The sequence below is a fragment of the Bacillus rossius genome, chromosome 7 (genome assembly GCF_032445375.1).
Source record: "Bacillus rossius redtenbacheri isolate Brsri chromosome 7, Brsri_v3, whole genome shotgun sequence".
Taxonomy (NCBI): domain Eukaryota; kingdom Metazoa; phylum Arthropoda; class Insecta; order Phasmatodea; family Bacillidae; genus Bacillus; species Bacillus rossius.
Window position 1 is genome coordinate 54,654,497 of NC_086335.1, and position 23,235 is coordinate 54,677,731.

A 23,235-nucleotide genomic window follows, 5' to 3' on the forward strand; every position below is an offset into this window, starting at 1 on the left:
CTTCAACTTATAGTTGCCGTGGTATTCAACATGTAGTACTGTAATAGGACTTGTTGCTTAAGGGAGTTGTGTGCTGAAACTGTAATTGGATTGTCATTGTCTGCACATTTTGTGTCTGCATCTTCTATTGGTTCATAAGTTCAGGTTTGTGCAATATAATTGACTTCTTTAAATTTCACATTTGTACCCTCATTCGCATACAGTTTTCAACCCGTTACCCTAAATTTTTGACTATTATAGTTGCCCGGAGAGTACTTAAAAGGCCATTTGCATCAACCCCACTCTTAAAGTAAAAACTCTGGTACTCCAGTGTTCCATTTATGGAGCCAATCTTATAGTTACGGAGTTTAATTGTAACTGTTAAGAGAATAGTATTTAGAGTATTTGAGTGAAATGAATGATTCTTGCTTCCAGTTCCACCCAGCCCAGCAGGGAATACACCCTAATCAGATACCGCAGGGCTACTACCAGGGCCAACAGTACCATCCGGCACAGGGTCAACCCATTTACCAGCAGCAACCACAGTACCAACAACATGCAGCGGTAGGACAAGGACATCAGCAGGTTCCTCAAGGACATCAGCAGGCTCAGCAGGTTCAAGGACATCAGCAGGCTCAGCAGGTTCCTCAAGGACATCAGCAGGCTCAGCAGGTTCCTCAAGGACATCTGCAGGCTCAGCAGGTTCCTCAAGGACATCTGCAGGCTCAGCAAGTGCCTCAAGGACATCTGCAGGCTCAGCAGGTGCCTCAAGGACATCTGCAGGCTCAGCAAGTGCCTCAAGGTCATCCTCAAGGACATCAGCAGGCTCAGCAGGTTCCTCAAGGACATCAGCAGGCTCAGCAGGTGCCTCAAGGACATCTGCAGGCTCAGCAGATGCCTCAAGGACATCTGCAGGCTCAGCAAGTGCCTCAAGGTCATCCTCAAGGACATCAGCAGGCTCAGCAGGTGCCTCAAGGACAACAACCACAGGTGCAACCGGTGCCTCAAATTCCACAACAGATACCTCAAGTTGGCAATGTGCCAATTTTGCATCATCCTCCACAGCCTCCTCCAAATAATCCGCAACAGCATATTGATGTAGGCAATTTAGTTCATTAATGTTCCAAGTACGGTGTTACTATAATGGCTTTTATAATTATTTTTTTTTTTAGGTTTGTGAGTATTATATTTTCTACATATGATTTCTTTTTCTTAAGAGAAATGGACAGTTATTTAAGGTGATCTTACAATGTAAGTTATAGTCAAGAGTAAGTATTCTTGCTCAGTAATTTGTAATGTTACATCAGCTTTATGTGCAACCATTTGTAGGCATTTCAAAAACGTTATTTGGTACTATAAGCATAATTAATTCCAACAAGGTTTGTTTACAAAGCACATCAGAGATTTCAACTTTTTAATGCTGGAATCACAATGCCCCCATGGCCCCGACACGACAGGCCCGACAAGTTCAATAGCCATTGAAATACAAGCTCGCCGTGACGTCAGCCCGACAAAATACGCACCCCGACGGCCCGCAAGGAATAGATTATATTTATAATTTCGTCATGTCGTCTTGCCCGACAGAAAAGAAAACGTCAACGGAAAGGAAACAGTACAGAACTAAATTTCAAAAATATTTACATACTTGGTAAATCTTTTTGCTGAAAAGTGAAATTTCCTTTTACGTGTGGGTGAATTGAAAAATTTGTAGCTTGCCTTAGTCTGTTTGTATAAACATAAACAGATATCGTGTGTATGGTTGAAGACATTATTTTAGAATCCATATTTTAACATTTTGTTTCTTTTTAATTCTTTGCACAGCTAACATCACAAGTATATTTCTGTCCCTCACTGACATATCTTTATCTTGTTTCCTTGTAACTATAATAACCTACTCTTTGTTTTACGAATCAACTTAACCTTACTTCGTATCGCAGACGACTAAATGTTTTTTTTGCACTTCAACTGTCAATAATAAATAAAAGAGTATACTTTGTTTTTAGCGCATTCGATAATGCATTTTAATATAAGTATTTAGCTTGGCACGATTTGCTGAAGGCCAAATTGAAAATCTTCTGGTTATTTTTGTCGTGGTATTGTGACCCTACGCTTTTAAATCTGCCATGCTGAGATGTTGCACGACAGTTTGTCGGGCCTGTCGTGTCGGACCCGTTGGGGCATTGTGATTCCAGCTTAAGAAGGTTATTTGCTTTATTATTAACAATAAAGCTGAATAAATAATATATAAATATATTTAGAAAGTCCGACTATTTTAACAAATTTTTGGCTGTCCAGATCTTTAGCAATTACATGACTTAAAATACTGCTAAGTAGCACAGTTGTTACGTGTAAAGGTTTGAATATGCTGTACTTGCAGGTTAAATAGTTACAAAGTTGTGATATTATTTCGCACTGGCCTACTATAGTGCTTGAATTAATATTTTAATTACATTGGCCAAAAAAAAAAAGATTGAACTAAGCATAAAATTTCAACTGATAGCTGCAGAAAATTGTTTTGTTGGGCAGTAAAGCATTTGTGATCAGTTATTAATGTGTTATTGTGCTCATTAATTATATTATTTGCAAGGAATTGAACAAGGTTTATTCTAAAGAAGAGTGAATTAAAGACTATGCTAAATAATTTTTCAAATGCTTTGAATAGTAGCGAATAAGCTCTGGAATACAAGGCAGTGTGATATAGTCTAGAGAAATCACATGCTGTGCAGTATTATTAACACATTTTTTTAAAAGTAATATAACTAGTACCTATAAATAACCAATTATCAGGAAGTAAATTGAATAATATGTATAAGGTGTATTTTATAGTAAAATATGGATTAGTACATGATGAAAGGTGCTTTGACTGTGTCACACTATATAGTATTACATTTTCTTTTGGGGTATGGGATGTTATGTTTATTGATTCTGTTTCTTGTTAAAATAAAATAAAAAAAATGTAAAGCAGTTTGTATTTTGAAACCTAGGCTCATAAATGCAATTTCAGGTATACATCTGGTGTTAAAGAATGATACTGGAATCGAACATTGGTAGAACATAGTGCCTCCGGTAAACTGTATACAGTCAAACCTCTATCTATCGTTTTTCAGGGGACCAACAAAAAAATTCAGTAGATGCGGACATTCAATAGATGTAGACTTCACTCTAAGAATTTTTTTAAAAATATTACAACCTAAAAATTAGAGTCAGAAATATATCAGTTACTTATCATTAAAGTTAATCAGTTGAAAAATAAATAAAAATGGAAGTATTTTACTTAATTCAATTTACACTTGCAAAAAAAAAAAACATACGCACAATAAATCTACATGGAAATTAAAGTCTTTTTCAATATCCTGAAGTCTGAAATATGTTTACTCATGTCATCAAATGTAGAGCTGTACTGAAGAAGCCGATTTTGCCAATATTTAGCTGCATCGGCATTTCTGCCGACTTCCGATACGCTTGTTAACCTTCGGCCGATATTACTGAAAAACGAGAGAGACTGCCATAACCTCAAAATCCACGATTACCCATTTCACTTTTCGTAGTAGTACTGCATTCTTTCAGATCGCATTATTTCTTCGCAACATGTGCCAAACGTACATATAAAAATTTAACATCCTTTTTTTCAATAATGTTCTTTAATTTTAATGTCATAAATAAATACATTACCGTCACGGTAAATATACATCTCGGTTGTTACGGTAACTGTAGTGCAAATGTGGTAGCTATCGTGCTTCTGTAGTATTATGGTATCAACAAAGAATCTTTAGTTCTTTTTATGGTAATTATCTTAGGATAACAATTGGGTTTGTACTGTAGTTATGGTACATCATCCATAATTCTTCGCAGGTTGTTGTTCATTTATCTTTTCTTCATATTTACGTGCTCCATTACTTGGCTGCAGATTTAAGGTGATTTTTACTACTGTATACTATCGTTACTGTTTTTATGACGGTTTCTTTCTAAGATATGGTTATTTCTGCAAAATCTTTATGGTTAAACGATCATCTATTATAATTTATAGTGATGGGACCACATATTTTGTACGATCAATGCGGACAAAACGATAATTTGAACATCGGTACAAGCGGACTTTTTTAACCTTAGTTGTATGGCAATTTTGCCGGGACCGTAGAAAGTATACGATAAACACGGACAATCGATACATGCGAGTTCGATAGATAGAGGTTTGACTGTAAATGAATAATGGGCATTTCTATGCTGTCAACACTGGCCAACATGCAAAATATTTGCTACTGGCATGGAGTTACATTACAATAATATTTTTTGAAATAAATAGGTAAATATATATTATCAGTCGAGAAACTTTTTTACGTCTATTAAGAAATATTTGTAGCACTGAAGATTTGTGTTTACCATAACTTTGTAGCTGGCAGAAAGCACACTTGTGCTTTAATGTTATTTGTCAGTATTTCTCATTTCAAAAATAAAATTGATGATAATATGTGTTCTTAAGGTGATGCTTAAAATAAAAATAATGTAGGCTAAGTATCACAAGAATGTAATTATAAACATAATTAGCAATTTTCATTTGATATTAATTACTGAATTCATTGCTGGACACACACAAATTTTCTAAACTCAAATCTGACTGAATCATTGGCGAAACATTTACTGCATTGCTTTTAATGAAAGTTACAAATTTTTACCATGGAAACTTTTAACAAATATTTTGTAGCCTGGCCAAGATTTGGCGTTAATTTGATCTAGAGAGACACAAATAGGATGTTGGTATGAATGATGTTGATAAGCACGAACACTGTTTGACTAATCACAATGAAAGTTGGCACCTCTTTTTTTTTTTTTTTTTTTTTGTGGAGAATGTTGTTATGCTATAAATTTTTTTGTAACTTGATACTAGATGGTACTACCACACAGCTTTTATTCCATTCAACCGATCGCCATGAAAATTGGTATCTTGTGATTTTGACTGTCCTTAATTCTAAATAACAGCAAATAGTGATTCTGACTGCTGTGATTAGTAATTGGTGAGTGAATTTGAAATGGAATACCATTTCAAAAACTTCATAGATTCTAGATTATATACAAACTATCCATCTGGTAGGACGTCTACCGTATATTCATGCACACTATCAAAACCATGTCATTTACAACACTTCAAATTCAAAACAATTAACTATGGCGTAAAAGTACTCATAAGCAATATCAATGAAAATTTTGACTCTGCATTTTAAACATACAAGTAAACAAACTATTTCACTATTGTCTTGCAAAACTGTAGGACTGAGAAAATTGCATTAACAATTTAAAACATGAACAATTTTTGACATTAGAAATGAAAAACTATTATTTAGGTTTTTGTTTTGTCACTTGAACCGGTATGAAAAAAATAAACACAAACGTCATCTTCCTCAGGAACCGACAGACAACATAGCCTTTTTACCATGGACATCAAATGACAAGTGTGTATCAGTTGCAACGGTGTAAAAATCAATAGTTACAACTCAAACAATATTAACAAACATAAAATAGGTTAGGAGAAATTTGCAGCAAATGTGTTCTCAAAATTGCAGAATTAAATTACAGTTTACATTGACACCATTAATATAAAAATAAAAGTGAATCCCTAAGGTATTAAACATCAATGAGTCGATTTTGTCACTTTAGGCAAATCAAGCTGTTTTGTTCAACATGTCATGTTTAAGGAAAATGGAGCATTATTTTGTGTTTTGCGAAATTTTTCCAACTCTAATGATTAGTTGTAGATGCAAGATTGATTGAATATAAATTAATGCATGGATTTATAGGAGTGGATAAAGATGGGAGTAGATCTATGCGAAAAAAATACCATAGCAGTGCATTCTGTTAGATTTTCAGTAAATTCACTTCATGATAAGATGCTAAATGCTCAAATTTTAATGGAGAAACAAAAAAACTGATTTTAAAAATGTCAAGTGGTGGTGTTTCTTAAGCGATGAGATATATAAGATAAGTGTGTGTTCATAATTTCTCACTTTTCTACACAACTATCCACTACCCCACAACTCACGGTTATGGTGGGAGATAGCCCTTGGTCTGCCATTGATAATAAGTGTGTATGGTTGCAGTAACTGTGCGTGGGTGGTGGAAATCTCATAACACGCAGTTTTCTCATGACAGCTCAAAAATGTTTAGGGTGTTTTAGGACTGAGTCGCTGAGTAGCAAGTGTACTGGTAGGTGGAAAAGATGTTTGAACGTGACAATGATCTAGAAAGTTTTGGAACTTTTGATAAACTCATCAAATTTTCCAGGATTTTTTTTTTTTTTAGTTTTTTATAAAAAAATTAAGATATATTATGTAAGCATCGTTTGTCTGTGCGTGCTGCTATAACTCTGTAACTAACCCCTGAGCCCCATGAGGGTTGTATGGTAGCCCTCTATCCCCAAACCATTAAAGTGGTTTTGTTTTGGAACTGTAGGGGTTGGGTTCAAAGACATAGGTGTCAAAAGAGGGCATCGCCCCAAATATAATATGACAAATATGGGTAAAACTGGCCACTTAGCTATGATGTAGTGCGATAATGTTTACTGCATTGCTTTCTAGCTATTTTCCACTTCATGCCAATACTGTAATTACTCATGCACTTAAAGCACATGGTACAAAAAAAATGCAGGTACACTCCACGCTGCCAGATTCACGGACATAACTTGTGTCACATATTTCTTTAAGAGTTTCCCATATTGTCTCCATTGCAATATTTGATCACACCAATAGACTATCTTACGAGAAGTCGTAGCAGCTGGAATAGAGTGAAAAAGTGGCAGAGACTGGCCAGAATGTTATAGGATCTTTTTGAAGATTCAAGAATGTTCAGGATAAATATTTTTAATTATATATATATATTTTTATTTAAGGCCTCCTGAAAATTAAACTTTAACAAACTTCATAATCCTTCTGCATTCACCATTAGATACATTGAAAATTCTATTGTCAATGAAAATTTTGGTTCTATAAACCTAAAATGTTTGTATAGATCTTATTTGCTACACTTACACAAGTTCCGTTTCAATTTTTTGAGGCATTTTCTATTTGTTGCCAGATTTTCCTTGCCTGGAAAAAAAAAAGACAAATTGTTGAAGCATATACACTAAAAGAGGTGTTACAACAATTCTTTTAAACACATTACAGTAAATCTATTGCACAATGACAAGATTTAATGGTTTAATTTTTAGGTCAATTTCATTTTTAAAACAACAGATTTTACTGTCATTTTTATACATTGTCTTTATTCATAAAAATAGTGTATTGTAAAACAAAAATATTTCTTAATACTTCACCAAACTAGTCTTATTTTGACTAACACAAGATGCACTTCATTAGTAATAATTAATAAAGCATGTCTATTACAGAACTACTCAGAAAAATAAAAAAAAATTGGTTTTGTGTGTTTGAACAATGTGCCAACGTTATAAACTTAAAAATGTGTTATGTACTAATAAGAGATGTAATACTCAAATAACACAATACACTAGAATCCAGATTTTATGAAGCACTAATTTTACATTCTCAGGATCCATCGAAATATACTAGGTAATTTTGACAACTAAATATAATCAGGAAAATTTTGAAGGAAAAAAGTTACATTGAAAGATTATTAAAATACATAATTTTTTAACACACAGCATATTTTTGTGTGGATTTTAATACTCTCAATTTTGTTTCTTTAATAATGCAGCGGCGATGGCTTATGCGCAAATTTTAATTACAATAATATTCATTACCCAATAAAATAAATGTTCTGTTAATTTTAAAAGTTGTAGAAACATAATTTAGTTTTTAAATATAAAATTATTTTGCATATGACATTCTTTTAGCATTAGTTCAGTTATATCTCCTTAATAATAGCCTCTTTAATTTCCCATAACTCAAAGATTAATTGTGATGGAAATGGAAGCCATTTCTTTTTTCAATAGGCATGATTCTGATTGGCTGATTTCATCCAACATATTTTATAATCAGTGTTGGGAAAAAACTAGGGTTTTTTTTTTTTTTTTTTTAAAGAAACCAACCAACCAACCTGTTTTTTTTAAAACAATTTTTTTTTGGTATTAAACTAGGTTTTTTATTACCTTAGTTATTTTGGTTATCAGCATGTTAAAATGAAAGCCATACAACCTCCTGCTTTTGCCACTCATGTTTAACCAGAAACATTATATATCATCAAACAACTGAAGTCCAGCAAATCTGCACATCTGACTAGGACAACCGCAGAAAGGGTACTTTCCAACAGGAAGAGGATTCTCCATAGAATGGGGGGTTTCCCACAGAATAGAGATTTACAGTTCAGTTAGATTTTTTTTTAAATAATAAAAATATTTATTTATTCTCTTTTTTTACACTTTAGACTAAAATCTACTAAATAATTTAATTTTAGAGGAGTATTTAATTGGGTATAATTTAAAACTTATTCAGTTAATTTAAATAAGATCTTGATTATATTATTATTTATTCCCATAAATCACAAGAAACATTAATGAGCAAACTATTGTTGTAATAAGAGTGGAATTAAACCTTACATTAAAATTTATTAAGATATTCTATTTAAAAATACATTTTGAAACATTGTTTTTTTTATAAAGACCACTTAATTTAAACCATTGTGGTTTAAATCAGCCAACCCTGTTTAGAAACCATCTACGTATATACAAAATATTTGATGGAAACAAGTCATCGCTAGTGATAATTTCTGTGATGTCATAACTCACCAACTTTATTTGACCAAACATACTGGAAGATGTTGGACAGTGTGACAGGGCCTTTAGAAATGCTTGCTACAAAGCACCAACTTTTTATTACCGGACAACTGGTTGTCTCGTTCACATAAACCACACACCTGGTCTCCTTAAATTTAGTGTACCATTAATTTATACTTTTTAATAAGGTGGAAGCAATCCATAGTCTTTCATTAAATTTCCCTGCACAGTAATCATACAATAATTCAACTATGATAGTTTCTTAGTAATCAATTTCTGTTGTTTGACAAAAACTTCATTGCCACCTGACATTTTTACAAAATAAATATTGCACATAAGTAGACTTTTATAATGAAACACATTTTATCATTTAATGAATTGAAATTTCTTCTACGATAATGCAATGTTTTACTAGAAATTAATTGCCAACTTTTCAAAGTTTGGACTTTAACTTTGTAGTAGGAAAGCTCAAATTTATGTAGAAAAAAAATTGCTGAAAATAATGACTGTTATTCTTTATTTTTCTACACAGAATATTAATCACAACGTCATAAACAACCTATTCCCGACTCCCCTGTACTTGCAGTAGTTGCCAACTGTCAGCATAAACATGGCTATCATCCATTGAGTTCCTTATAAAAAGGGCCCGGAAAAATTAGCATGTTGATATGGTATTTTTTGTGCTAATTTCCAACAAAAATGCCATTTTATCTCATTTTCTAAAGAAATGTCTTTTCAGCTTAATGAGTTAAAAATATTGTTCACTTGTAAAAAAAAAAATATATTCTTATAAAAGGCCACATAACTGCTACACTTTTATTGACAGGTTTCAAAATTGTGTTACACTTCGAAAGAAACAGCCCTGTCTTGTAGACTTTCTGTGTCCTGACTCACTTTATATTCAATGATAACAGAAACAGGTTGCACTTTCTTGTATTTTGCTTTATCGGAGTGTGAATTAACCACAGCTGTGATCTCAACAGTACTGCAGGCACTTGGCAATATTCCAAATGTCAACACTTGACCCATGTGGTAAAGTTCTGGTTATCGTTCTCTGCGCAATTTTTCATGACCAGCACAATTCACGACGCAGCAAAGTTACATGTATCCTAAATAAATTAAAAAATCTAAGCCTCACCAAATTAATTCAGTTGGTTTGTGTAATATTCTTGAATTATACCTGTGACTAAATATTTGCTAGCAAAAAGCACTTCTATTTTTTTTAAAAGTAAAATAAGCATTATTTTTGTTTTGTTTTTATATAGAATATTAATATAACAATAAATGATAATTTAGGGGAAAAATACATGATAATTTTTCCAGCCTATTTAAACCAAACAGACTAACAGCTAAACTCAGGGACTTAGCCAGAGGGGGGGGGGGGGGGGGTTAGGGGTTCTAACCCCCCCCCCCCTTAGCCATCATTTTTTTTCTTATCTGAAAGCAGGTAAGCTAAAAGCCTGGGTGTCTTACTGCTATCACCGGCCACTGCACTGGAAGGGAAGAGTAAGCGAGCCCTACCGATTCTCCTTCCCTTCCCCTACCCCTGTCACGAGTAGAAGTTATAACGTTGTGATGCCGTGACGAGTCCCAAGTTTTCAAATATCTTACACCTATTGTATTTTACCAGCGCAGTAATTATAAGCAGGTGGTGACTGGGTAATTCTTCAAGCTAAAGCTAATTTTTTCCAGGAATAGGCCAGTTCTGCCGAAACCCAACCATTTTTATTACTTTTTTTTTGTATTGTCGAGCTTCGAGCATGATTTATGATTTTGAATGGACGTGGACAAGGCACTTGGATTGATTAAAATATCTTTAATTAATTTCTTACTTCATCACTCAATTTTTTTATTAAAAAATTAATAATATTTTTACCATTACAATATTTAAATTTAAGAACCGAAAACTGCTCAAATAGCACTATTTTACACCTTAAAATCCAAATTTTTCTGGGGGAGGACTCCCGAACCCACCACTTTAATAGGGGGGGGGGGGGGGGGGGGGGCGCATGCTTCTTAACCCCCCCCCCCCCCCCCATACACAAATCCAGGCTACGCTACTGGCTAAACTACGTTGTTCTACATAATGTTGTAAGCAGGTTACGGTATCACCAAAAAATATTTAAATTTTTGGGTGTGCATATGTTCCAGAAATGTAAGGAATATATTAGCAAGATGTGTGATAATAGTAGTGCAGGCTTGCCTCAAAATTTCAACCACATGGTCTCAAATTCGTCGATGGGGGAGCAGACACACGCACCTCTGGTTGCACAGCAGCACCAGGTTCTGGACGGCCGTGAGAGTGGACGCCTCGTTCTGGGCGGTCACCAGGTGCCTGTCCACCACCATGTGCACTCCGTCGCTCTCCCCACACGCGGAGAAGCTGCCGCCGCGGTCCAGGATGCTGTCCGGGGGGATGACGGGCAGGTCCGCAAAGTCCGGCCGCCTTGCCAGCTCAAACAGCGATGGCTGTGGGAACCAAGCGACCGGCCTTCAGTGAAAGACCACAGCAGAACCCTTTTCATAAACTATTTCAAAAGAATGGCTTTTTATTTTTACTTGGTTAAATTATGCACAGAAAAGTTGTCAAATTAATAATTTCTGCACTGCACTATGTCCCACCATATTATATAAATATTAATTACATTTTGGAATTTTATTTATTTATAGTATAAATTTTTGATAGGCAAAGATAACTACCAGACAAGAAACTGCTTCAGAATACATTGAACTAATAATGAGGTGTCCGGAGACTTCATGAAAGAGTAACTTACATGCCTAATCCCTTTGAGTGGATAATATATTACAAAACTGTCAGGGTTGTGAACTAATTCTACAGAATTTTTTTGATAATTTAGTCTACTGAATATGACATTATCTGTCCAACAGAAATATGGTTTAACAATTGAAGCATAAATTCTCACTATTTCACGGACCATTATCTCATATTTAGATGTGACAGAAACTCCACACTCACAATAATGGAAAGAGGTGGTTGTGTTTTAATTGTGCTTAATAAACACAAATTTTCATAAGTCCATCAAATTAAAATTTATGATCATCCTGGAATTAAAGCTCTATGGAACAAAATTAAAACTTCACCAAATACCTAATACTTGGTAATATTCCCCTCAAACTATTACATATGCAACATATCTTTAAGCATTAAAAAGGTAACCTCATCTACTACCAAGATAATATGATAATACTTGGAGACTTCAATGTGCCTGGTGTTGATTGGACAACTAATCAAAATTTTAATAAATCACATTCTTATATCAAATCTAGGGCACAATCCTTGCTTAAATTTTCTACTAGTTTGGGACTTCTTCAGTGTAATAAGATATACAATAATTTTTTAGATCTTTGCACCACAAATATACCTCATTATGAAGTAACAAAATCAGTTGAAGCTATTGTCAAAGAAGATTTACCACATCCTGCTGTGGCTATTAAAATACAATGGATATTCAGTTAACGAACAACAATTCCACCTATCGAAACTACAAATGTGGCAATTATCTGGGTTTGTACAATGCCATTTAGGAAAATGACAGGGCAGAATTTTTTATGACTTCTGAAGTTAACTTCCTCGTTGATGAATAAAGTAATTTATAATGTGATAAAATTAATGCTTGTATTCCAATATATTCAAAAAGTCTCTCTAAATACCCCCATTGGTTTTATTACCAATTAACTAATACAAGCTTTGAAATAAAATTTTTTTTCACAAGCTCTTTAAAAGTAACAACAACCCATAGTACACCTATTTTTCCCATCGCCGTAAGCCAGTCAGGTGAATACTCACTCCGGTAAGAGAGTAGCCTTTGAAGCCCCACGAGGCTCCTTCCTCGCTGCGGGCGGACAGCAAGCCAGCAACACCCAAACCAATGGCACAGATTATTTCTGTGTAGTAAAACAAACAAAAAAAATATATTGTCTGATTATTAACTTGAAGCAAAACCACGGGGGTATTACTACAAACTGCAACACTTCATTGTCATAATCTTATATATTTAAACAAGCAATTCTTGTGTCTGTGTGTGTGTGTATAATCTGAATCTTGGAAACGGCTCCAACGATTTTCATGAAATTTAGTATGCAGGGGGTTTTGGGGGCAATAAATCGATCTAGCTAGGATTCATTTTTAGAAAATGTCGTTTTATCAGTTTTTTCAATTTATATATATCTCAATCTCAGAAACGGCTCCAACGATTTTCAGTGAATACTCATTTCAAGAAAACCTTCATGAAAATAATCAGGTTTCTGGGTTTCCGCTCGTCCCACACGTGCTGCTAAAGTAAGATGCTTGCAAAACTTGACTAACATTATACAAGCAGAAAGGTCTTATGATTTAGATGTTTTACGAGAGCGTGCGTCACAACGTGTGGCCGCTGAAAAAAATATTCATATTTCATCATTTCATCAGTATATCATTCGTATTTAAATATAATTTCTAAAAACCACAATTTACAAAAAAAAAAAAAATACCCAGCAAACCCAGCAAAGCTCGGTCATCCAGGTACTGTACAAAATTGAAGCTTGAGAAGGAAAAAGAAATCAATCACATCAATTTTAAAGTCAACAAACTTAATAAATGGCAGGACAAAACAAGAACCAGACAGATCTACGAAACAACATGAAAGTAATATAATATGTATTATGGCTTTCCTGACCTTTGATGTGGTGAGACCATGGCTTACGGTTTACAGGCACTCTCGCAAAAACAAAAAGAAGAAAGGCTGGAGAATTGAGAATTATAATACTCCTAATTGAAAGAAGGCTTGATCAAATGTATTAAATCCTTCACCACCCCTTACCACCTACCCCACGAGGGTTTAATGAGATGTGAACCAGTCGTTCAGATCTGAATAAAAAAAATAATCTCTCACCAAAAGCCCACCCAGTCTAAGAATGTGTGAGAAAGCCAAAAACTGTAGTCACAGCAATTTCAGACAGATAATTAGATACTACTAGCAGATGATCTAGCGGATGTGGTCTGGGCTATGCTGATTATATAGGCATTAATGCAAAATGAATATCACATCAAATATTCAAAACATTCGCCAAATCGAATCAAAATGTTAGTACTGTTCTTGGCAAATCTGTATTAAACTTATTTTATTAAATACAGGATTTAAGTAAAAAAAAATTATTGTAAAACATTTGTAATGTTGGAACTGATTCAAGTAACTAACCAATTGGGTGTTAAATATAACATAATTCAATAAAATTATAAAATAACCATGTATAATATTAATATTGAGCATTCATAAAAGCAAAAGAAATGCCTTCGTTTGATATTTTAAGTAACCAACTCGATTCAAGCAAACACACACACACACACACACACAAACACATAAAACTAAATATTTTCATGAGCAACAAATGTGAATCTTTGCCTCACAACTGAAACTTCAAATAAAATTAATGGTAAATTTCCTGGCAAAGTCAAATCAAATATTAAAAAGAACTTCGATTGATTCGCTTAGTCGAAAATTCGCACAGGCCCTAAACACTATCGTGATTGACAAAAAAAACCTTTGAATAATAATTGCAATGACAAGAAAATGAAATAACGAACATCAGTTGCAAGACAGAGTCTTAAACAGACATGACATCCCGACAACGGGCCAAAAATCACTAGGGCTACCACAACCACCTTCATTTTTAATCTTTAAGGAATGCTACGGCAGCCACGACAGAAACAGCTTACTCTTGTCCTTGATGAACTGGTGCAGTATCTGCCCCAAGTCTGCATTGGAGGCCAGGTCATAGGCAGCGCCCGGAGCGTGAGGAATCAGAAGGCATGTGTAGCGGTTTGCTGCAAACATACCAGAAGATGGAAAGATAGATTTCACATTGAAATTCACAATTATATACATAATAATCCAGCCAACTGTATGAAAAATCAATAAAAATTTAGTTAAAAGGTTTTTTTTAAATAAAATAATTAAATATCACAATTAATTAATTACATAAATATTACTGATACTAAAATACAAGTATAAAATACAATCTCACTGTAATCGTAAACTTACATAACCAGCTGATGCCTTCTGAATGACCAAATATATTTCTTCAACAAATACTTGTAAAACAAGCTGGGAGAGCAGGGTTTTGCAACGTTCCAAGTTACCAGTATATGAATAAAAAATCCATGCAATGTTAGGCCCAAAAATGTGTATTACTGTGCAGCTGTCAGGCACACTCCACCCCAATACGAATAAAACACTTAAAACATCATTAGGGACTGTAGAAAACCCTTTGTGTTACTTTCCATGTGGATTCCACTGAATCATTCAAGTTTATATCATTTCATTTCCAACACCGGAAGCAGTGCAAAGCCATGTACATTAACAATCATTAACTGCTGAGAAAAGAATTAAAATACTGTGACTGGGTAATACTGCCATCTTTGAACTTACGGTCTATCACTTCCAAGCTGAGCGGAACTGCAAATGGTTTTGTGCGGAAGTCATTGAGCCACCGACGGCTTTGCTCATCTTGGTTGATGAATTCTGCCGTCTTTCCCTGCAGACAAAGATGTTTGCACATGTCTTGCCATGAGCACATTATTAGGTAATTGGAAAACAAAAACATATAATTTTTCTGGAATTTGTACCTCTTTTACTACCAGATGGGTTGTTCCAAGTAAAATTTACCAGTAACTTAAAAGTATGAATTTCAATCTTACCCTTTTACATGTATATTTGCAAGGTAAGTGTTGATAAATAATATTTTATTTTTTATTTCACTTTTTTCTGATAAACTGTAACTAAGAAAACAGAACTCAAAAAGTAAAAATTATAAAATTTTTGACTAGTAGAAGAGGAATTTTTAATTGTTTGTAACTACAATTCTAATAAGACTACAGTGATGAAACTGGATCTGTTTTAAAGCTGTTTGCAAGAAATTTTTTATGATAAAATTAATAAGTAGCACTTGTTGAAAAGACACAGAATGGCCCAGATGTAAGTGGAGTCCTTCAAGTACGTCTTCGGTGTTGCAATTTTAATGGCCAGCAGCTTCACAAATAAAGATCCAGTTTGCTCTTACCCCGGGAGTGGCCAGCTGAACTGCAAAGGCAGAGTGCGTCAACGTGAAGCACTGGATGAAACTGGGTGCTGAGACTCCTGAGGACAAGCAAATGTTCACAATAAAAAATAATTAACACTGCTCAAAAACAATTTTCCATGCAAAATTCAGGACTTTCACAATTCAGCATGAAAAGCAAGACAGAACCTACAAGATCAAAAAACACCCAGCAATTTTTTCAAGCCTCATTAATTTTTCTTTCCAAACTTTCATGATGTAATATTATTCTTCTCTTGTTTATGTTACATGCCACAATTCACACCCATATGTTTTACATCCCATTTTACACTACACACAAGAATATATGCCTCATTATCAAATATTCATTGATAGGGAAAGCATTTGTAATAAAAACTAAAAAGAAAGTATTTTGAAAAAAAAAAAATTGTTTGTGTGAATGTAATTTGCTTATACTTAATTCAAGAATTTCTGCAGTAATTTCAATAAAACTATTAATGTTAACCATTGGCTTAACACTGAACTTAGTAGCTAGAGGTTTTCAAGGTCTTAATATGATTATCCTAAGTCAGGAGTCGGCAGACCGCAGCTCGCAAGCCGAATGAGAATCTGTTCATAGGTTTTTACAGTTCTACAACTTACTGTGCTGCCAAAGCACAAAAAAACAATGCAGACCAAAATCAAACGGCACAATCAAAACACATGTTCTCTCCCAACCTGCACGCTCACAACCCTACCATTGCACCTCTATGCCACCACACTCGCCCCGGTGCTTTTTGTTAATAATTAATTACTTAAAATATTTTAGGTTTTCTTGTTTTATTAAATTTACATGATTTTTTCCCCTAATTATCCTTTATTGTTAAGACTTTACATTGAATTTGTGAATAAAATATTTTGATTTTATATGGGTTTATTTTACTGACTTAAAATTTCATGTAGATTATATGTTGCGGCTCTCTAAAAAAATTGGAGAATATGTTTAATTAATATTTGGCTCATCTCACTCCAAAGTCTGGCGAACCCTGTCCTAAGTCATCTGTCTGTGTGGAAATAAAGATGTTACTTGAAATTTGACAACTATACATTATAATTACTAACTGCTAGTATGAATGAATTATTACATGACTCCACATTAGTTCAAAATGCAGGTACTATAGTAAATTTGGTGTTTTTGGTCTCCGACTCTTACTTGTGCAACATTTGAAATATTTGTATTTGTATTTGAAATATTTGTAATGACTTTAGAGGTTTAATAAGTGGATACGAGTTGTTCTGGTAATTACAAACAGTTCAAGCTTTAACTGTTAGTTATTGTTATGAGAAATTAAAACTTGTGTTAGTCTTTTCGATCCTACTCGACTTAACCATTCACACAATTCCACAGTACTTCTAATGTAGCCAACCAAACCTAACCAGCCATTTACATGATTTTTCAGTACAGTAAACTCCCTATTATCAGCGCCTGCTACGAAAAAATACAGCACATATATGTACATCTGTATTTTAATACAAGTGAGCAAATTTGAACTCTACTGACGAGTGTATTGTGTGCAGTATACAGTAAAACATTTGTGATTAACAATGAAAAATGACTGTATTATCAGACCACATAAAATCTGAAAATGAATTTTCTTTGACTTCCTAACATAGTTTGTAATGTAATATTTTTGTTATGTCCAGGATCTTTCGACGTACTATTAAACAGAAAGAATTATGTACCACAGGATCGATCATACAGGATCATGTCTCAAGATAAATGAATATACTTGGATACAATATAGAGAACAATTACCCAATTTTCAGATTTTTAAAAAATGTTTTTAGCGCAAAGCCCCACTTGTTTGGTATTGCCGTTGACCAGCACCTTATACAATAAATAATAGTCTATAGGTACATTCATTTTGATCCCTAATCCGAAAAAAAAAAAACAGATGATTATAAGTAACTAAACTAATTCTAACCTTCTTTGACACTTGGCAGTACAATCAAGCAGCTTACTTTACTACCTGAAGTTGTAGACATATTATATAAACAAGACAAAATAACAAATTATCACACAATTTCTGCCACTTAATTTGCCACTACGCACGACTTAATCACACAAACGTATAACGTACGTCAAATACTAATATACAGATGTATGACAACGTCCGTCTGTAAACATAGTATAAAAACGTTCCGCGCTAAATAATCCTAAAGTTCGTAACTCCACGATTATCTAAAAATTAAACAACCCAATCTCACATGCTAGAAAAACCAGTCATGTAATTTGCCACACTTAAGTTTTGCCCATTTTGACGGTAAGTCTACTACACTACAAAGACTATATAAGAGAAAACCGGTAAGTCAATGCTTTATTCATGTACCCAGATTAAAACGTGCGACTTTACTGCCATCTACTGGATGTCCAAACAATCTCTGAAACGCGAGCGCATTCTAGCAGTACCTAACTGAACTAGCTACAACTACGGCCTGGCGGGACTTTTAAAAATACAGCGGTAAATTTGAATGTATGAATTAATTTTAATATTTTTTTAATGCTGTTAATGCTATTTATTGCCAGTGTTGTTCTATAACCATTTTAATAACTTGTATAAAAATTAACTCTACAAGAAAAATGGTGAAACACATGGTATAATAAAGGAATCTGTACAGTGGAAGAAATTACATTTTGTGTACCAATATTTTCACCAGTTAATTTTCTCTGCCAATTATTAAAGACGTTCTACAACTTCTCAGCCTTGAAATAGATTTAACAGCATTAAAATATAAATGTAAATGAATATTTTGTGGAGATTAAAAAAACCAGTCAAGCCCTGAAAGTGAAGCAGCTAGAAATACTAATTCAATTAAATATTAGCAGAGATGATTGTACACATACATAACATTTATTGGTGTGTCCAGTGATGTGAAATGTATAATGGAGTTTTTTTTACCCAATAAGAAGAGTAATGGGCCCAGTGGCATTAACTGCTCTGAATTTAATTCTGTGATGTAGCGATGCATTACCAGAACTGATACAGAACACAAAATAATTTGCGTTAATTCACATTGCAGTAGCACAATCACTTCCACAACAGTTTTTACAAATGTGCTCCTCAAATGAATGCAGTAGGTCAGTGCTGGAGATTGGCAGATGCATTGAGATAAAGGTGTGGTCTACTATGAACAAACGAGTTGGAACATGGCCGAACAAGCCCGAAGTCACATTCGGTGAACTTCGGGATATTTTTCCTTTTAACAAAACAAGTGGGAATTATAAAATAGTGTGTAAAAATGGCTTATGAAAGCAGTGAAATAGTAAAATTGTTTAAGGAATGTCTAGAATTAAATAAGATTACTTTGTTGGGTATGTGGAAACGGAAGGTGGCTTTAAAACATTTACAAATGGATTGCTACGATTAGAATATTCATACTTTGTGTGGAGCAGTGTTAATTATGCCACAGCAGAACATAATTTTTATTAACCTGTATTAATAAATGACAGAGGTTCGCGTAGCGCGGTGACAGTGAGGCCTGGAACCGTGAAATTTGGTATATACATTTATTCTCCAGAAAGGGTCTGTTCATACCTCAAAGTGATTTTATTTTTTTTATTTTTTACTTTAACTTTTTTTGTGATTTTTGACCAAATTTTCCAGACAATCTCCAAGACAACAGCTATTGCATTGTTGATACTTTCTTCATTTCCTGGCAATGACTATTACTTCGTAAACAATGGCTTTTTGAACTGTGATGATGTCATGCTTGGGACAACAGTCTAAGTCATTACATGATACTACTAAATATTGCATCCCAGTTTTATATTTTTTACATCATAATGTGCAAGGATACCTATTGAGCTGATACGTAACAACCTTCCTACAGTATTTTCTATCAATAAAAAATTTGTTTTGTGAGTAAACCATCGTAGAGGTTGCAACAGGGCCTCTGAGAGCCTCAAAAGTGTACATACATGTTAACATCAAGAGTGGTTAGGCTATGGTAGTGTAATCACGAGGCGACTCAAGTTCCTGCAGGTCTGCTGCCATCCTTACGGAGACTGCCTCTTACTCATAATTGTTAACATCAAGAGTGTTGTGGCTATAGTAGTGCAATCATAAAGCTCCTTTTTCATTGTCTGCTACCCGATCTTCCAGCAATGGCCTAACACGTGTCACCTAGTTGCATGGCTGTAACACAGTAGGTGGGAGTGATTGTGACTCATTTGCATTAAAATAATTATTTTAGCATAAATGATTATTTCCCCAACAGTTTGACTATTCCATGTATTTATATTTTATATATTTCAAATTATAATCATTATTGTGCCGACACCGAGTGGTTTAGTTATTAGCGGGTTTTTCTCATTAAAAATTTGCAACACTAAATATTTTTGCTCAGTGTTATTTTTAATTTACCTATCACATTTATGACAAAAAAAATTTGTACCTTATTCTATATTATGTTCTATTTAGTATTTTATTGAAGTTTTCTAAGGTCATGCAAAATTTTGAGTGCACAGTAACAGTGGCGTAGCCAGGATTTGTGTATGGGGGGGTGTTAAAAGCTTCCTCCCCCCCCCCCCTCCGTATTAAAGCGGGGGGTCTGAGAGTCCTCCCCCTGGGAAAATTTGGATTTTAAGGTGTAAAATAGTGCTATTTTAGCAGTTTTCGGCATTTAAATTTAAATATTGTAATGGTAAAATTTTTATTAATTTTAATATTAAATTTGTTTGAGTGATGAATAAGAAATTAATTAAATATTTGGTGCCAAGGGGGTGGGGGTGGGGGGTTGAACCCCTAACCCCCCCCCCCCCCCCGGCTACACCCCTGCACAGTAAACATTAATCTGTTGCTCTACTTAGCTTACCACCTGAGGGTGTCGAGTCAGGTGCAGCCGGGTGCCGGGGGCTGCTGGTATGCTCAGTGGGAGGGAGGGCCATGCTGTCACGCACCGGGTGATGGTAACGCGCCGCAAGCTACATGGCAGGGTTTCCCTCCTCAGCGGCCAGCCAGGCTTCAAGGGCTTCCTCCGGCCTCCTATTTTGGTAGGGCTTAAGGCCAGGCAAGGTGGAGCAAGGAGAAGGGTTTAGAAGGGTTGCTGGTAGCCGACCAGGCCTGCGGAGGTGCGGTGTACTATGGTGGTCGTTCCTGACTGACCGACCGTCCCATCCTCAGGTGTGACTGTTTCCCGGCAGCCCACTTTCGTGGGGTACTACAGCCCACGGCTCTATCGGCTAGGAACAAGACAGGGCGCAAGGGGCGAACCCAGGTCACCTTTCCTCAGGATCGGCGGGGTCCATGTTGGGAGAGAGATAGCTGACAGTAGAGAGAGATAGATTCCCAGTGAACAGAGGTGAGTGTGTAGTTACTGACAGGGGGGTTTATTGCAATATGATAAACAAAACCTATCCCCTGGCTGACTTTAGAAGTACACCCTAAAGTGCCCAAACTGCCCCAGCTCTCAACTGTGGTGGCGTTGGAGGCATCTGGATTACTGGAGACAGTGCGAGGTGGTATGCGCAGCGAGAGCGCGGGAGACTCGGAATGGCTCACGGCCCTAAGATAACTGCTGATCAATATTATAATTTTTTTTCCTTAACCTAACTGAAACTAAGTGTAATTGAAGGAGAGGTCTGGGTTTAGGAAGGGTCCTAGGTGCATCTCAGCCTAAACGCCTGATCATGCTTGAATTAGCCATGTAGGAAAGGTTTGCATCATGTTCTTTGTGCGGGGATTGGCCAGCCATGGCATAATTGAAGCCATGAATAACTCCCAATCTTAAAACTATATTAAAACTTCACTAAATTGGGCCCAGGTGAAACCTAGACACAGGGAAAACCCTAAGCAAAGTCATGAATGCTGGAAATTTGCATGCATTAAGTGTAGGAGAGTACAGGAGGCAGAGGATGGTCTGGATGAAGAGTTGGTCATAGTAGTAAAGAGTCTACCATGAGAGGGGTTGGGAAACTTGGATGCGAGGTCCCCTGGATTTTAATAACCAGGGAAGTAAGCGTCCCTGGTGGTGAGTGGCTGCACTGACCACCCACCAGGCTTCCAGCAGCACCCAACACTAAAGAAGAAGAGGCAACTGCTGCTGACTGCTTGGTCGTGGACTCTCGTGCCGCTCTGGCCGCAGGGGGGTGTAGGGAGAGCAGTGGCGGAGGGGGGATGAAGGGTTTTGGCAAGCGTCACAGGCTAGTCCCACCCCTCTCACCGAGGAAGAAGAGGGGTGGCCGGTAGCTGGCGGTGCGGCAGGTTGCCAGCCTCCAAGCACATAGGGCGTGGCAGAGGGGGGAATTGACACACAATTTGGAACTATGTGTTACTGAGTTGAGAGTTTTGGTAAAACTAAAGATTTTTTTCAGAAAACTATGAAACAAATAAATAATATTCACTGAAACAAAAATTCACCAGACCATATTTTAACAGTTTATTACAACTTTATGCAACTGAACAGACTGTAAAACTGTTAAAAGATTTCTTTGCTAATAATTATTATCATATAACTTTTTTTTTTTTTGCAGATCCTTAGTTGATTCAGTAAAACCAAGTGTTGTGGAGGCTACTACTTTCTCTTTACAACTGTCGATCAGCACCTGTACCTTGAAAATTATCATACCAAACTCTTTCTGTGATTTAGGTATACTTAAAACTGGCTAAGACTGAAGCGATAACAACGTAGCTGTTAATAAAAAAAGTAGATTCAAATTTATGGTAAAAGAATGTAGTATTGAAAAAAAAACACTATTATTAAACAAATGTACTGTACCATTAGTAACAAAAATACGCATTAAAAAACTGCAGAACATAGAATGTAAAAATTAAAATATATTAATTCATTCACATGAATAAAATTTGGACAAAGTTAAATGTCACACATTATTGATATTGTTTCCCACATATTAGTTAATTTTTGGAACACAACAAAAAAAAAAAACAACTAAAATCATCGACATAGTTGACAGAATGCTGGCATTCCATAATTCACAGTACACTGAACCTCTGCTCTCTGCGGACAATAAGGCACAAGCTCCTGATAACGGAGTGCTGGTGTACCATTCAGTATGAGAATGACATCACTTTTACAATAAAGATAAAAGAGCTGGCAAGTAGTCCTGTAGTTTAAATAAAATTTGAATAGGTATCAAAATAATTTTGAATGTGAATATAAAATTTTAATAGCAGAAGTGGGAAAGTATATTTATGTATAGTGATTGTAGTTTTAAGGTCACATTTTCAAAATACGTACCCAAGTTGTAATACTTGCTACTGTGCAACCATAAATATATTTCATGAAAACGGTTATTAATACTGAAACACAAAAGAAAATATTTACGCATTACAGGTTTGGAGTATTTATAGAGACCTCAAAAAGTAAATGTTATTTATTTAAAAAATAATGTGTTATTTTCTTCAAAAATAGGTGTTTTTTTTCTCAGGAATAGTTTATATATATATATATATATATATATATATATATATATATATTAGGCA

The 23,235-nt window shown here is 35.1% G+C and overlaps 2 protein-coding genes across 3 annotated transcripts in view; one reads left to right on the top strand and one right to left on the bottom strand.

Annotated features, from left to right (window-relative positions):
- Window positions 1-2,940, top strand: part of LOC134534045 (nucleobindin-2) — a 30,126-nt gene extending 27,186 nt beyond the window's left edge. For both annotated transcript variants that reach the window (XM_063372009.1, XM_063372010.1), the window contains one exon: window positions 415-2,940. In XM_063372009.1, coding sequence (XP_063228079.1) covers window positions 415-1,098 — 684 coding nt within the window. In that variant the 3' untranslated portion in view covers window positions 1,099-2,940. The remainder of the gene's footprint in view (window positions 1-414) is intronic.
- A 3,886-nt stretch (window positions 2,941-6,826) lies between these two features.
- LOC134534046 (glutamine amidotransferase-like class 1 domain-containing protein 1) lies at window positions 6,827-18,096 on the bottom strand. Its single transcript, XM_063372011.1, has 7 exons — window positions 17,719-18,096; window positions 15,758-15,834; window positions 15,127-15,232; window positions 14,415-14,522; window positions 12,507-12,604; window positions 10,959-11,167; window positions 6,827-7,055 (listed from the first exon to the last, which is right to left on the bottom strand). Exons 1-7 carry the CDS (start codon window positions 17,777-17,779, stop codon window positions 7,031-7,033), a joined length of 684 nt encoding a protein of 227 aa, XP_063228081.1. The 5' UTR covers window positions 17,780-18,096; the 3' UTR covers window positions 6,827-7,030.
- Between the last annotated feature and the right edge of the window lie 5,139 nt (window positions 18,097-23,235).

What these genes read in the sequence shown, in the direction of transcription:
- LOC134534046 (XM_063372011.1), bottom strand. Translation starts at nt 17,779, where the DNA reads ATGTCTACAACTTCAGGTAGTAAAGTAAGCTGCTTGATTGTACTGCCA. An exon ending in ACTGCCAAGTGTCAAAGAAG is followed by an intron (nt 15,835 to 17,718) that starts GTTAGAATTAGT and finishes GCTTGTCCTCAG; the next exon opens with GAGTCTCAGCACCCAGTTTC. An exon ending in CCAGTTCATCAAGGACAAGA is followed by an intron (nt 12,605 to 14,414) that starts GTAAGCTGTTTC and finishes TTTACTACACAG; the next exon opens with AAATAATCTGTGCCATTGGT.